A 17143-nucleotide genomic window follows, 5' to 3' on the forward strand; every position below is an offset into this window, starting at 1 on the left:
ACATATATGAAGAATATTAAGCTTAAAACTGCATTTTATGATTATTTTTTCATGCACACGAACAAAAAACCAATAGAAAAAGATGGAATTTGTGATGTAAAAAACACACTGGGTGGGCCACATTCTCCCCGCTCCGCTCCATCCTGATGCATCCACCTGCAGACACATAGATCCATGAACGTCTTTGTTTTCCTCATCTGAGCTGGAATCTGGATCTTAACTGCACGGAGGGATAGCTACAATGTTGATCGCCATTTTTGTTGCAACGCTAATGTTAGCTTGGCGTTGTGCTGGGCTGTAAGCTAGCAGGAGAGAGCTCTGAATACCAAGGATGGGAAGGGGGGTGGGGTCGCTTCATGCTCAGGGTTCAGCCCACAACTCAGAGGCAAAATTTATACTTCTTTTAAATTTTGGGTCAAAACGACCTAAGAACGCTTTGAAAGTCAAATCAGAAACGGGCTTTGATAAAAATAAAAACTGCTCCGACATTTCTTTAACATTTTTTTGCTAAGGTTTAGCCCCACCTACATTTGCCTGTTTAGTTGCTATAGGCAACAGGACTTTGAGGACATACACATAATTTAAACCCAGCATAGGAATCTCTTACAGCAACATGGAAAGGAGCAAACCTGTGTTTTCCTTACAGATCTAAGCCGCTCCCATCTCAGAAACTATGCTAAGTATATCAGCGGCACCTGCATGATTATACGGCTGCCTGCGGCGCTGAAGGTCACAGCTGCTGTGGCAAAAACAGGACAAACACAAACCAGGTTCCTCATCTGGAAGCTTTTTATTGACCATGTCAGAGCAGTACAACGAGAAGTAACAGGCTCCATCAGCTTGGTAAGTCCGCCTAAAACTGATGAAGTGGTGTCAAACTGAGCAAAAAGGTTTGGAAAAGGAGAAAAATGCTACAAAAAGAGCTTTTATTTACATCACTGACGCTGGGTTAAGACAAACTAAATTAAGATCACTGGAAACTCTTTTCAGACAAACTGTGCAAATCAAAGACATCTACAAAATAATTACAAAGTAAATGTACAATCTATACAAACAATACTTCCACTGAAAGTAGTACAAAAGAAAAAGACAACACAGCTTTGCTATCAAATCCAAAACAACACAAACGTTTCGGCAAAGTTTGTATCCAACACAATTTCAGTTGAGTTTCTACAATGAGAGGCTTCTGTAAAACTCACAGAAATTAGACACTCTCTCTCACCTTCGATAAAAACAGGCAAACAAAAACGCACAAAACCCTGAGACACAAAACTGACACACGTCCTGATGGGCCACGTTTGCTCCAGAGCGGCTATTTAGGACTCTGTGGAAGAAGGTACAAATTTAGCTCACCAAAACGGAGGAAAAACCCGAGTACGAGCCCTAAAAATAAAGACAGGAGGATTGTTTCTGCGCACAAAAATCACACACTTCCAAAACGGTCTCCTCTGCTTTGCCACATGCCTGCACACAGGGCCTCCACACAGGAAACAGGAGCTTTGTTCACGCGTCAGAGCAGAACTTCAGGAATGTCCTCTCTGCAACGGATGATGAAGATGCCACAACAGACCCATCAAGGTTTCCTTAAACCAGAGGCATTTAGATGAGAAAAGGCACTTTTCTTCTAGATGTTTAAAAAAAAGGTTCTTTTCTGGTGAAGTTTAGACCTCTGAGGCCTGAAAAGAAAGGTGCAGAGTCCGAAACCCTCAGACATTGAAGCCTGAAGACATGAGCTGGGTGATGGAGTTCAGGTGTGGTGATGGGACAGAGCAGGACTGCTGTAGCTTATTTGCCCCAGTAGGGGGACTATGGTTGATGGGAGGGGGGCATGTTTTTAAAGGAGATGGCTTGGAGGGGTCTGCAGTTAGCATGGCAACCGCTCCCCGCTCAGGCTGCATGGGAAAGTTACACAAACGTTTGAGTAAACGGGTCGGGTTGCTTCCATCAGGCCGGATGCAGCTGTGATGAGATTCGCTGAACTCCTTCATCCTCATCGTTCTCCTCTTCCTCCTGGAGCTGGTGAAGAGGAGGCGCAGACGCCACGGCTCATCTGCGGAAAGACACAGGGTTGTTAATGTGCATATGACCACGTGAGCAGGGGAACGCTGAGACCTCAGCTTATCGCTGCAGCCTTCCATCAGGCCTGCCCACGTCGCATTAATAATGCGCCAGGACAGGCGCTGTTCAACCAAAGCAGCCGCGGCATGTGGGATTAGGCTGCTCAAGGCTTTTTTTGTTGCTAGGTGATAAACGTCTGAGGGAGGCGATGGGGGAAAAGACGCGTTCAAAACCATCAGCTTTATTTAGGTAAACTCCAAATCTGAAAATGACTCCAGTTTGAAGTGATGCATCTGCTAGAACGCCTTCAGAGAGAACTTTCTGGAATCTTATTCCCCCTCAAATAACTCAGCAGAGGAACTCCTCATGGATCTGTGTGAGGCTGAGGAGGAGCCCGAACATCAAGTTCACCTCTGCTTTGTCTCGTTTAATGCTTCAGCTTCCCACACATGGAGGACATTGACATTCCAGCTCCACTGGGGGCTTTGTTTGGAAAACCTAATGAGCTTTGTTTGCTGTGACTGACAGAAGCCTGGGCTGATCCATTTGCTGCTGTGAATGCCTGGAGCGCAGCAGCAGCAGCAGCAGCAGCAGCAGCGGCGGCGGCGGCAGCAGCAGAGCAGCACAGACACAGCATTGTGCAGCCACACAAAGATGGAGAACCTACATTCAGGTCTGGGATTAAAACGCTGAAAAACACCTGCTGAGCTGGTAGACTTTGGTAAAACTGGAGATAGATTTAGTGTTGTGTGAAGAACGCACAAAACAACAAAAGCATAAATGAGCCAAAACAAAAACATATCTGCAGAAATGCTGAATTTTTCAACATCAGTCTACTTGTTCAAAAAAGTGTCTGCTTAACCTAAAGCAGCTATGAAAGCAGAATATAATGACTAAAAGTCATCCACAGACCCACTCTATTAACAGAGTGTTGGGTGTTTTTGTTCTTGTAGCATTTTTCTGATGACTGAGGACATAAAAACATTTAGCTACAATTGCATTTAAGTATTTCTTCAATGAAATCATTGTTTTCCCCCCAAAATGCTGTTGGAAAAAGATCGCATTTATTTAGTCCCAAGCTCCCTTTATGCTGCACCGGTAATGTTAGATTGGAGGAGTGAGGGGCTGTAAGCTAGCAGGGGAGCTTGTAAACAGAGAGCTCTCAGCATCTGGAAGGGGAATGGGGGTGGGGTGGCCAAGGGTCCAGCCCACAACTCAGAGGAGAGTTCCTGATGGACTACTGTCGCTCTGCAGAAACTATGTCCTAGAAAATGACAGCTTTTTTAAAGTTTTATAAAAACTGTTCAATTAAAAAACCCATAGGAACAATAGATCAAAACATGATAAGTTGGTCTTTAAGAATCACTTGATTTGGTCAGAAAGACAATTTCACGACAAGAAATATGAAAGAAAAAACTAACATAACAAAAATTTGGATGGAAATAAAAAAGTTAAATAAACATGAACTCGTTTTGTGGCATCAGAAACCGGTGCACCTACTGGTGTGCTGCAGTCCTGCAGGGGGAAAGAACCGAGTGTAACACACAAGGTGGCTCCAGCATGACTGCACAGAGCTTATATAACACTCCTTTATGACTTCAGGACAGAGGAGTCAGTCGACTTTTGCTTTGGATTGAAATCAGGTCGCCTCAGAAACCCTACGAGGACCTTTGAGGAGCATCTTAAAGCAGTTTCTGCATGCTGGCTGCATCCGACAGCAGAGAATCCATTGATGCAGGATGTTAGAACTCAGCTGGACCAAATGCAAATCATTCAATGTCTTAAAATCCCACTCTGATCTTCGTTTGATCCACTTTCAAAGTCTTCCCAGTGGTCTTTTAATTATGATTATGCCGTTTTTAGCCAATACCTAAACAACCTGTTGTTTCCTAGGACATAGTTTCTGCAGAGCGACAGTAGTTCATTAAAAATTCATCTCAGAGTCTGGGCGAGACCGCTGTGGGGGAACCCCGCCCCCCTTCCCCTCCAAGTTGTTGAGAGTTTGGAGCCGCACGGCACATTTTTTGCGTCCCAAATATGATCTTTTTCAAACAGCTTTCTCTTGTCTGCTCCTGATTCACAAGAATTTGAATAAAGAAATACTCAGAAATGCAATTTTCTGCTTAATTGTCATTACACACAATAGACCAAAAGTTTGGACCCAAATTCTTATTAAATTGAATGGGAAGGCGTGTCCAAACTTTTGGTCTGTACTGTACGTCCTCCATGATGGCATGATGGTAAAATAAATAATATATATTTAATCACCATCATTTACATATTTATTGAGAACAGGAGATCACAAAGATTTTGAAATGTTTTTCTGTCAGCTTCAGCAGTAAACAAAACAAACACAACTGTTGTTTTGGATCATTTAACAACAAATCCTGAGCCACACAACGGACTGAGAAACGGTGAAGCTGTGGATCCCAGTTCCTTCTGTTCATTCTAAACTGCTAGACTTAAACAGGACATTAACCTTTAAGAAGATTTGCAGCTTTATTTTTAACTCCTCCCTCTGCGGCGTAGTGAGAGTGGCCTTTTACCGGCGCTCATGGTGTCGCAGCGGGATTTGAACTTTGTGCAGCAGCTTTCTAAAGGTACCACACAAGACAAAGGTCTTCCATGCAGACGGGCTCAGATGTTTGATAGATTTACCGACAGCCCAGAACGCTTTAGGATCAACCTAACCCAGCAGGAACAAAGTGCACGCCGTTTTGCCACCACCGTGGCCTACACACACAGAGGAGCGACGAAGGCAGTGTTCACCTTTCACCCACTTTACCATGCAATGATTTTCGCTGACACCTGTATTCTGAGAGCGTCAGAGAGAACATCACTGTTGGGAATGTGTAGGCACTGCAGTAAACCAGTTCATTATGACCCACACAACAGGATTCTGGCTCTCCTAAATCTAAAATGACAATTCCCCTTTGTGAGCTATGAATGGAGGCCCTTTCAGCTTCGACTGTAATAGAGAAGAGAACTAGACCGACCAAGTATGACGTGTTGAAAATGGCTCATTTCTGAGTTCAATACAGACGCCGACATGTTGGAACCATGAAAGCAGTGATTGACACCCCTACACTTGATCGTGGGCAACACGAAATCTGTCAAACGTTTCAACGGTTCTGATTGGTCCGTTTATAACAAGTTGCAATAAATAAGATATATCATGACAAAAATAAGATTAGTAGGAACATGATGAAAAGATGGCAGAGCAAGAATGGTTATTCTGACAAATAACTGTTTATTTCTCTATAGAAGTCTATGGGATTTTGGTTTCTTGGCACCAGTTTAGAATGCTGGAGGAGGAGCGGGTCACTCACTTCAGTTCTCATATACAGTCCAGGTTCAGAACTGTGACGTTTTTCGAAGAATTACAGAGGCTTTCAGTGTGTTTAGCAGGAATTACACCTCTAAAAGAAAAACAAATACTTGAAAATGCCGGCTAAATCTGTGAAAAAGCATCCCATAAATATTCTTGTCTTCGCAAATTTAGTTTAAAAAACCAACAACAGTGTGAATATTCCTTTGGTCCTTTTAACCTGGAGGACATATATAAAATAATTCAAAACTAAAACTGCGCTTCTGAGTATTCCGTTGTTCAAAAGCTCAGGTTTGTGACGCGGCAACTTAAAATGGGTAGGCCATAGTCTCACTGCTCCACTCTGCTCCTCTTCCTCACCCCCTCATGTACAAATTCCATGTCATCTGAGTGGACGTCTGACTCAAAACTGTACGGCTGGATAGCTCCACAATCGCTTGCCTTTTTTTTGTGTGCGGCTCTCGAGGAGGCTCTCGCAACCAGGAGAGGGGAAGGAAGGGGGCGGGGTTGCTCTGCGCCAACAATCCCAACCACAACTTAGAGGCGAATTTTTTGAATTTGGCTCAAATCTGCCAAATCATAATTAAAATACCCCTGGGGTGGTTTTACAATACAAAAAAATAGTTTGGATTGGAATGTTGGGTTCATTGCCAGGCGGCCAGCCAGTCCATCACAGCCCAGCTGGCTGTCTGCAGAGGCCGGTATGACAGCCCGTCTCTTTTTTTAAGGATGTAATCAAATTAGTTTGGGTGATTAATCAGCCATTTTAAGCGTCATCTTCTGTCTCCTCCTTTTTGTTCCACGCAGCATAAAGAAAAAGGCCAATAAAAACTCCATTAGGTTTATGCAAATGGAAGCGGCCGTGCTGAGGGCTGTAATGTGGCACACTGATTACTCAGGGGAACGGAGACAAAGCGTGCGAGTGCACATGCTATGGACATGTGTGTTTGTGAGTGCACGTGAGGCTGTTCTGTACACAGACACTGCCATTAAAGCCTCATTCAGTTTGTGTCACAGCCAGGCATTAATAAAACATTAGTGCGGAGTCACTGGGGCCTCTGCATGCCTCCTCCAGGAGCCCGTCCTGACCCTTTTATTTTACAGCAGCTGTCTGGGGACACAGAAGACTTTCTCTGCAGCCCCAGGACCTCTCCAGGTGTACCCCCTCAACAGAGCCACGCCCACTTCTTAAAAACCACAATTGGTGCCATTGAAAGGAGAGATTGCTTGGTGTTGTTGTTTTACAGAAGGGGGGGGGGGGGGGGTGATGAGCTTTGCAATTAATGCAACTGAAATGTCATTGTGGTCTTTCCTCCAGAGGTGCCTCCATTATATTTTGATAAGGGTGCCAGGTGGCTTCAAAAAGGGCGGCACACAGATGGGTCCTCCTGTGGGACATTTCAACTTTCATTCAGAAATCCAACACAGACTCTGAAAACGTAAAAATATAAACGGCTCATAGAAAAGTATTTTATGTCACAGGTTTTATTTGAGCCGTTTTTAAGTCATCTAGATAAATTTTATTTAAATTAAAGCATCATGGAATAAAAAATTACGTTCTAGTAAAAATTCAAATTTCCCTGCTCTTGTTCTAAAATTAAATATTTAGGATGTACTTTTTCTTTTTGATTAAAATAAATGCAAAAAAAAGTAGCACCAAAGAGAACGGCGGAAAAAAAAATGATCAAACTAGGGAATGTAAATAATTATAGATTCAGTTCCCAACGACAATATAGTTGCATATTGTTTCTATAGTTTTTTAACATTTTTGCACCTATTGCCCCCTATAGGTGGAGGTTGGAATAGTAGTTTTAAGCAAAAAAACTAATGTCAAAACTTTTTAGCTTCTATACTTTTCCAGTATTCATACCCTCCTTTTTTTGGGGGAGTAAAAACTGTTTTGTTGTTTTTTTTCTTCTAACCTGTCCTTTCCCAAAGCTGAGCAAGCAGATCAGAGCTGAAGGCCTTCTGTGAAGAACAGATTTCACTTTTACAATAGGAGTTTATGGATCTTCAGACAGAGTATATTTGTATAAACCCCTTTGGTATTTGAGGCTAAGCTTTATTTATAATACTTATATTTATCTACATTCCTTGTTGGATCGGACAGGGAAAAAAAGAGTGGGGTGCTAGAGATGGACGGGGGGGGACGGGGGGGGGGGGGGTGTTAAGATGTGGGAAGCTGTCGATAACACAGCCATAACATAAGAGTGTCACAAATATATTTCATGACTTAGTTCTCACATACACACAACTCCACACCCACCAACGAAAAGTCTACACACAACTATTTACAGGTTTTAAGTATATTCATACATAGAAGACTTATGCACACAGACAGGTACACACAAGATTTGCATTAGCAATACTATTGGAGAGGTGTGTTAAAAACTATACCCATAATGTGCAAAGGTGAATAAGCAATGTGTGCTACTTCTTATAGTGTACCTTGATCAAATTGAATGCTCCAGCAAAGGCAGGAGGCCCAGCACCCCACACCCTTTGGCCAGCGGGTGTGGCCGCTGGCCAAAGTCCTAGACCCCCCCCCCCCCCCCCGAGGACTAGACCTGGCAGCCCCCCAGCCGAGGAGTAGGAGGGACAGATGGCGCGCAGCGCCGGAGCCCCCACCAGGGCAAGGACCCGCCCCACCCCAAGGCGCACCAAACCCAGACCCAATGCCCCGACCAACACCGGCGCCCAGATGAGAGGTCTGCCACAGCCCGGGAGTCACGAGCCCCACCCACCCCCCAGGACAGGCCGGGACCACCCATGGCCAGGCTGCACTGCACACCCGGGAAACCTGCCCCGTCAGCCCCACGAGGATAAACCGGATGAAGTGGCAGAGATCAAACGCCTGATAGGGAAGGCGGACACCGACGACCAGCAGAGGCCCCAGAAACGCCCAGGGGGACAGTGAGCCCGAGGATCAGGCTCCAGTTGCTGTGAGCAACAGTGGAAAAACTGGGTGCCCTGATGTGCCCAGAAAAGGGGCCTTACCTAATTTCTCGGGGGATACAGTCCACCCAGCTCAGATGTGGACTCCTTCACCCCGTGGAAAAAAAGATGCAAAGTCTGACATGAATTCTTAATGGAGAAAATAACTATGTTGTAACTCCAGGAGGACATGGTTTGTAAAGGTGGAGAGGCAGTTAAAGTAAAAAAATGACATTCTTGAGTTTGTAACCAGCGTGCCGCTGTAAATGCCTCCTTTAATGTTTGTGTCTTAAAGAGGACAAAGTATGTGAGAAAATTCTGAAGGATCTCCGGTTACATGGCGTCTGTCTGGCATCTGGTGAACAACCAGACCTGATGGAACGCAGCCTGACTGTCGACCCTCAAGGTTATACGAGAGAAATAAATCTAATGTCCTGCAGGATTTGGAACTGTTGCAGAGATGTGTTTACCTCTGTCGGGACCAGAGCAGATAGGAAACTGTTGTTCAGAAATACTTCCCCAGCAGCAGTGACCCGGCCCTTCAAGCCTAGGTTTGAATGTGTGGTGGGGGGCACAAAAATACAGGAGGTGGTGACAAAGAACAGGAGTGCCTGGTATTCATGTACGGCTTTGAACCATAAGGCAACAACAACAAATGTTAAAGTTTAAAGAGACACTGACCGACTCTGGAAAGATCAGGCAATACTGACGATTGTGTGAGTGTGTTTGTGCAGAAATGCAGTGAGGGTGGAAACCAAGTGGTTTTACAATAATCAGAAAAACTGCAATGGTCCTCGTGAAAATATGTAAAAAGAGCTGACAGGTGGTTTTTCAGAAGGAAAACACCAGAGAGGAACACACACACCCACACAGTTACATTTCTCTCTAACCCCAGATGAAAGCTGACAGCCTTGGGAGCGATGTATTTTTAGGCAGAAGCTAGTCTTGACTGCCAAATGGTGTAAAATATAGCTCTACTTCTGCTGGTCTTACTTGCATTCCACTTTTATCTATTCTGTTTGTCTTTAGATTTCAACCGGGACTCGCAGTAGGGGTATAACAATTCATTTTACTAACGATTCTATTCATTTAACTTGTGGTTGCTAATGGTCGATGTTGGTTCATTTTGAGCGATCCAATTCACCGACCTAAAATCGATCCAGAACATCTTTAGCCAAAACAACCAGTGTGACTTGGAAATAAATATCAGGGTACTGAACAGTACAGGTGAAGTTTTCCAGATTACTTGTATTTCTTGCAAGATAATCAAGTGTAAATTAAATATGTGTACAAACAAGAATTAATGGCAATTAATCAATTTAATTTTATAACCGTATAGGTCAATTCAATTCGATTACGAGCTTGCCTCAGTCAGATCGATCTGGTTGGATTGTAGGAATATACATTTGTTGATTAAGTGGATTATAGTTCTACACCCCTACTGTGAACGCTATAATTAGGGTTCAGGAGAGTTCCAGTAGCACAAAAATATGTCTGCATGGTGTGTTGTTTTAACACTGCCAATTCATTTCTCCGTCTGATGAGAAAGAGGTGGCTAGTGTCAGGGTAGGAAGCCTGTCTAACGAGGTGGAAACATGAGATCCCCCCAGTAATTAAACACGAGAGCAGTCAACAAGCGGGCTGGTGACTACTGCAACTGTGAGAATTCATAAAAGAGCTTAATCTTTCAGAGTCAGTCAGTTTCCATCCCGACACCAAAGACCCATGGATACGGCAACCTCATAATGCTAAGCCCCTGGCTCTATCATCTCCAGCTGTGTACTACACACAAGCCACACATAAGCCTTCTTCTTCTCAGCAGCTTCCTAAAAAATTCTCTGGAAGAAAAGAAAAAATTAGCTTATTTTGGAATATTGTCAATCAGAAAATTATAAGGAAAACAGAAAAAGAGACAAGAAAAAAGGCATCAATCCTGTTCCATAAAACACTAACAGGCTGCTGTATCCTTCATCAGGACAATAAAAAAACTGTTTCTCTGGCTGTCAACTGCACCTGTTTATAGAAATTTTTGCCTCGTGCCATGAAACCTAAAACTACCGCCATAGGGCACAAGTGGAAACACCAAACCTACAAAAAAAAAAAACAACGCTGCGTTTCCTTGATTCCTTTCAGCTGCCAGCCTCCTCTTTCCACCTCCTTTTGCGTAGTGTGAGAAACAGAGAAATTTTGGTCCAACATGAAAGTGTGAAAGCTGCCTCCTACTTCACGCTGATTGGATCCAGCAAAAAACAAATTTAAGTGGTTTGGTGTGAGACGTCCCAGGAAATCACATTCATACACCCTGGAGATGGGATCCTCCCAACTCCATTGTTCCCTTCTAGAATTCCTGATACCATTTCTTAACTGCTCTTGTTTCTTGGAACAGAACAGGCTGCTCTGTCAACACACGATACTGTGGAAGACATTCTTGATCCGGAAGATAACTGGATACTGTGCAATTATAAGAATTGGCTTTTTAGTAAAAGAAACCATTGAAAAAATTGACTTTAGGACCTAAATTCAACACAGAACAGTAATTAATTTAAATGCGCTAAAAACTGAAAAACAAATCAATTTTAAACATTGTACATTAGATCAGTTTAACTGTAAACACCCAAAAAAGGAGACTGAAAAACTATACAACGGATGTTACCAAAAATGCAATTTTAAGCCTATGAAAAACTGAGAATGTCTATTTCAAATTACCAAAAAGAAGCAAAAATGTATCTCATTGTTGTCTCACAGCGGCCAACTGTCCCAGCTGTGCCCTCTTGACTTTACAAGCTCAGACCTGATCCCCCCCGTCTCTCCAGTTCACTCCTGTTGCTTCCATGTGTAGACGTTGCTTTGTAATTATCAGCATTGCTGACATTCTTTCTGATATCCAAACCAGGATTCCATGATGTTTGTTTAACACCAGCAGCCAGATAATGTGTTGCCACTAGCAACTATACCCCAGTGAAAGGCCTTAGACTGGTTGTCCCAGAATCAAGTGGCCCTGGCAGTTAACCAACGGTACAGTACAGGCTCTTTTATATATACATAACTTATTTGTGTACGTGACAATTACTTACCAAAATCGTTGGCTGAGAGTCTCTCTATGCTGGGAGGTACTTCCAGGTGCTGACGAAGGCAGTAGGAATGAGCGAGTATGGCACACTGGTTACACTGTCCCAGGAGTCTGAAGATGGATCGTAGCAGTCTAAAGTCTTACACCTCTGAGCCCCAAAGTAGCCACCAACCACATAAAGTCTGTTTCCTGAGGCCACGGCATGACAACTGATCCTTCTGGCGGTCACATCACCGAACTTTGACCACTGGAACGTCTCGCTGTTGAACCTGTACGCAGAACTGGCCGAGAACTCTGTATCCCCCCCGATTACTACCACGTGATTGCCAACCACAGCTGCCGCTGTGTATCGCCACAGCTGTGGGCAACTTGCAGGTACCGACCACCGATTCTGGCAGGGGTCAAAGCACTGCACCTTGGGATATTTGTCTCTGTTTACACTGGTGCCCCCAAAAGCAAATAGTTTTTTTTTGGCTCCAACCACAGCAGCATTGCTCACCCCTTCTCTGAGGGGTGCGACCAGGGTCCACTTGTTAGTCTGAGGGTCGTACTGTTCCACCTGTTTGAGGGAGACAGACGGGGAAGCTGGGAAAGATCCGGCAAGGGATGTGTGTCCTCCCACCACATACAGCATGTGATCAAGTTCTGCAGAACCGTGTCCAAACCTGGCTACCAACATCGGTGCCGCTTTGGACCATTCATCGTGTAAGGTGTCATAGACCCAGACATCTTTGGAAGCTCCGTTCTCAGAGCCACGGCCTCCAGTGACATAAACCTAAAGCACAGTAAGAGAAACATAATGTGACAACCTTCTGGAAGTTTTATGAAGAAAACAGTTGATGCAGTACGTGTAACATACATACCTTGCAGCCGATAGCACAGGCACTGCACTCTTTCCTGGGGCTGGGGATGTCTGTTTTAGGAGTGATCTCCTTTGTCTTGTTATCAATCATGTAGACTTTATCGCACATGAAAGTTTGTCCGCCCAGCAGCAAAAGTGCCTGGCTGACTTTTCTGGGCCGTGCACAGAACCCAGTTACAATGCCATCATTTTGGAGGATCCTCATCTTACACCGCACAGCGTCTTCAACTATCTCACGGCCCACTTTGTGGCACATCACAAGCTCTTCTGAAGCCACATTGTTCAGCAAGTAGGACTCAGGCAGCAGTGCCAGTCGAACGCAGCGCAGCAGCTCGGGCAGCTCGCCATGCCTCTGCTCCATGTCCGCCTTGACCCAGTCTATAACAGCCTCATACACCAGGCTCTCATCCTCCACCTCCAGTTCCTCACTCAGAATCAACTCTTTGACTTTGTCTCTGGGCAGATTGAGGAAGTCTTCAGTTCTGAAGAGAGTGGCGAAGTTAGCCAGGCACATCCTCCACGACAGCTCGTACAGTCTTTGGCACTGATGGGCGTCAGACAGCAGCATCATCCCCAGACAGTTAGACGGGTGCAGGTTCTTTTCTAGAAACTCTGCTGCTGCATCCCTGATGTCATGAAACTGAAGCATGTCTCCAGCTTCAAGGAGTGACTCTGCATTTTCCTCATTGATGATGACTCTAGCTGAGTAGGCATAGTCGAGTAGCAGCTCCAGCACTTCCGGGTGGAGCGAGTCGTGGAAGTTGACGTCATCGGCGCGGCTTTCCCTGAGCCCTCCGCTGAACATGGCCTCAAAGTAGCGGCTGCAGGAGGCCAGCACAGCCCGGTGGCAGGGGAAGGAGCGGTTGCCAGCCTTCAGCACGACATCAGTGAAGACTTTGCGTTTGCGCAACAGGTTGAGTTGAGTCAACAAGCTGTCGGCATGGGACGTCTTGTGGAAGAGTTGGATATTCATTGAGCCGGAGCTGGAGCGAGACTTCCTGTTTTCGTGGTTGCTGACAGACATCTTCGACCTGGTAGCAGAAAGTGACAGAAGAGGCATTCCTTCACAAAAAGTAGGGGTGTAGCAATTAATCAATAAACTGATTAATCAATTTATATTCCTACAATCCAATCTGTGAGGCAACTTGTTAATTGAATCTAACTATAACATTATAAAATCATTTCAAGCTTGATTATATCGATACTGGAAAATAGCGGCCAAATAGCGGCCGATAGGACTGGCACGAGGGCCACGAGGGTTTGATTCCCAGGTGTGTGATGAGCTACATCCAGTGTGGGTACTTGGGTACAGGGGGGCCCAAGTTTGGGTCCCCCTGTGCTGGTCCCCAGCCTAGATAAAATACAGGGAAGGGTATTCAGGTGTAAAAATCTCTGCCGAAACACCTGTGCAAATCAGTGAAAGCTGATTCGCTGTGGCGACCCCTGAGGGGATTCGCCTAAAGGCAAACAACATATTGATATTAGAAAATATAATTAGGATTTCTGGCTAAAGGTGTCCTGGATCGATTTTTAGGTCAGTGAATCGGTTTGTTTGAAAAGAACCAATAGACAATGAATCGTACATGAGCAACTAGAAGTTATGATGTTAAACATTAAAAGGAATAGTTACACCCCTTGCAAAAGGGTAAAGTAAAAGTCACGACATTTCCTTTGATGTGAACCACTAACACTCCATTTTATGGTTAAACAACCTTTTGAGCAAACCTCTGATTGTCCTGCGGAAATGAACTTTAGACTTCAAATAAGAGATCAGGTGGAGAACACTCCCATGGAGAACTCTGATTCACAAAAAGTGGCACCAAGTGATCGACAACACCAACAAGAAATATACAAGAAATATACAATTTTAGTCGTCTATGAAGACAGTTTGATCTAATCTATGTTAAATAAAGAAGCAACACCTGCGTGTGTTATCCTGAATCCCATCTTTCTACCCCTATAAACATGTCAGCTACTGTGAGTCACCTCCAACTAAAAGCAAAGCCAATTAATTCCTGCCAGCCGGCTCTCTTCTTCACCAGCTGGATCTCATGCAAAGCTGGTGACAGAAGCAAGCCTTTGAAGCCCACATATGATGCGACACCTCAAGGATAGAATTATGCAACTTCACTGCAACAGATGAACACTAAATCCCCCCATTCTGACGAGGAGTTCCTGCTCTGACTGCACACTTTAATGTGACTCCAGTTCTGCACTCAAACATCCATAAAACACCTCGCTTTCTTATGGTAATCACCTGCTGGAACAAAGACTGTGGTCTCCCTGAAAACCACCAAGTAATTATCTCCCGCTTTACAGCCCCTATTGTTTCACGCCAGATAAATTTAATTCGGTTCTTTAGTCCTGCTAAAAACAGGGAGGGGGCCACGATGGACTTCCACGCGGCGTGAAAAATCCAGTTCTCGGTGAGACCCTGCTCTGCTCGCTGTTTCAGCACGCGCTCAACTTTCCTCCCAAGTTAGCCAGCAGCCGAAAAACCCTCGCGGCCGTAAACTACAAACACTTCAAAAGAGCCAGATTTACAGCTCGGAGCTAAAACGCTTCACATGTTCGATGTCAGAGAAACACCAGACGGTCACAAATCTTCACGAACGATTCTTGTTGGGGAGGGTTAGCGTCAGCTCTTACCTCAGACGAAGCTGGTTCGATTCCCCTTTTATGTCGCCTTCCTTGATTCGTTTGAAGTTTTAGAGTAAATTATTTTCAGGGTTTAAAATTGAGTCGAATTGTAAACAGACAGGAAACGATGGAGCCATTTGTTCACCGTCAAACTTGGGAGTTTGTCGGAAAAAGGACAAAGAAGTGAAAAGTTTAACTGCCGTCGTATGTCGGTTGAAGCCACGCAGCCTCTGAGAGGAGCGGAGACACAGCGCAGGCACAACTCCCCGAGACTCCGCCCCATCCTGCTGCTGCCGGACGATCGACCAATCAGCGACGAGCAGAGTTTATTTCTCTTCTTTCAACTTGGAACAAAGGTCTTCCTTTGTCACCACTTACTGCCATAAATCTTCTGTCTTTTAAAGGTACTTTTAATTCTTTCTTGGACAACCAAGCAAAGCAGGCTTCAGCGAAAGTCTGTGATAAAAATGTGCACAGAAAATATCATCAAAAAAAAACAATACAAACAAAAAAACCTTTTGAATTAAAACGTACGTTCAAAAAGAAAACAACGTTTTTCGTTGTTGCTGAAAATGAAGTATTGGAAGATGTATGTTATAAAAACTGCAACACACTTTAGAAATTTAAAAAATGGTGTTATTTTGTTAAGCCATGAGGCAAAACATTAAGAGTAAACATGCTTATTCTCCAGTTACAGGTGGTAAAATATTATAAGGACACAATATGGGTCAACTTTCTTACTTTTTTACGTCTTTATTGTCTATAAAATGTTTTGCATAAAGGTAGAAAGTAGGAGTGTAACTCTGTGTTTTACCAACGATTCGATTCCTCTCATAATTTGTGGCTGCCTATCCAATTCATAGTCGATATCAGTTCAATTTGATTCCAAATTGATCCAATTCTTAGACCTAAAATCAATCCAGGACATCTTTAGCCGAACTTTAAACCGATGTGACCCAGCGATAAATACCGTCTGAACGGTGCAATTGTTGTTTTCTAGATGTATTTCTTGCAAGATAATCAAGTGTGAATTAAATATGTGTATAAACAATCAATTAAACAAGAATTAATGGCAAATCTATTCACATTTTCATTAAGTTCCACCCACTGTTGTTTTTCCACATGAAAATTAAAACCTACCGTGTCTCAATCCAAATGGTATTTTCTAATATTGATTATTAATTTTAGGAGGATTTTTTTATGGTTTGGGTGGATTTGATTCAATTTGATTGACAACTTGGTTCAGACAGATCAATCTGGTTGGATTGTTGGAATAGAAATCGGTTAATTGTTACACCCCTGGTAGAGTTATCTGTTTTGCTTTCAGCAGTGCAAAATTAGACAGAAATGATTGTAAATTATTTGTTAAAATTGACCTTCTGGAAAGTTTGAAGTACTAATAAGAAGAAGGTACAGGGTACTTTAAAACTACTGATGAAGATGCCAACAGGCTGGTATTATCTTGGGTAAACCATTAGTCCCAAAAAAAGGTACAAATGTTTAGATCACAAAAGTTTTTATGAACTCCAAGCACATTGTTGTTATTTATCTTGAATCCCCTGAAGTGAAATGTGATTCCTATTTTATTTCAGCTAAATTCTTCACAGGTTCAGTAAATTAAAAAAAAGAACATTTTTTAAAGCTGCTTAAAGATGCCCGCCATGTTTTCATGAGATTTGCATTCTTGCAATTCTTCATGCACTGCTGAAAGCTAAGCCATCATTCCTCCTCCTGCAGTACCAGGCATGAAAGGTCTGCTTCACATAACTAACAGTCTTGTTAATCCTATGATTGCAGGTTAAGTACTTCTGAGAGAATTAAACTTTTACTTCAGCTAAATTCCTCTAGTTCATAAAAAGTCATCCAGAATTTCCCTCAGCCTTGGAGCAGTGGGACTAGTTTCAGTTTGGAATGAGCAAAGTCAGCTCGTCCTTCAAATGAAGCAAAAATGTCAGACGGTTAAAAGTTGTGGAAATGTAAAAGTTTTAGAAAAGAGGTGTATACACTATAATGGATCTATTTCTGACACATAATAAAGCACCAGAGAAATTAATATCTTAATACTATGCACGTTTATTTCAGAGGATGTGCCCCAACATGATTTTTTTGGAATTAATGGAATTGCCCCAGTGCAATACTCTTAAATCCTTTTAATTGCGCAAACTGCCACTTTGAGAGGGAAGACGTGACTTGCGGCTCTTGTGCTTACAAGTCCAAATTTCTGATGTGTTCATGAAAATATATTTTAAAA

General features: G+C 43.4%; 1 protein-coding gene across 1 annotated transcript; it reads right to left on the bottom strand.

Moving 5' to 3' along the window:
- Positions 1-771: 771 nt before the first annotated feature.
- On the bottom strand, positions 772-15200 carry enc3 (ectodermal-neural cortex 3). Its single transcript, XM_004067710.5, has 4 exons — positions 14902-15200; positions 12254-13283; positions 11395-12165; positions 772-2050 (listed from the first exon to the last, which is right to left on the bottom strand). Exons 2-3 carry the CDS (start codon positions 13274-13276, stop codon positions 11419-11421), a joined length of 1770 nt encoding a protein of 589 aa, XP_004067758.1. The 5' UTR covers positions 13277-13283; positions 14902-15200; the 3' UTR covers positions 772-2050; positions 11395-11418.
- Between the last annotated feature and the right edge of the window lie 1943 nt (positions 15201-17143).

This window comes from Oryzias latipes, chromosome 4 (assembly GCF_053564925.1).
Source record: "Oryzias latipes strain Hd-rR chromosome 4, Olatipes_Hd-rR_3.1".
In the NCBI taxonomy this organism is placed as follows: Eukaryota; Metazoa; Chordata; class Actinopteri; order Beloniformes; family Adrianichthyidae; genus Oryzias; species Oryzias latipes.

Excerpts from the sequence above, each read along its gene's own strand:
- enc3 (XM_004067710.5), bottom strand. The coding sequence starts at position 13,276 with ATGTCTGTCAGCAACCACGAAAACAGGAAGTCTCGCTCCAGCTCCGGC. Across the intron at positions 12,166-12,253 it reads CCTGTGCTATCGGCTGCAAG|GTTTATGTCACTGGAGGCCG; the intron begins GTATGTATGTTA and ends ACTGTGCTTTAG.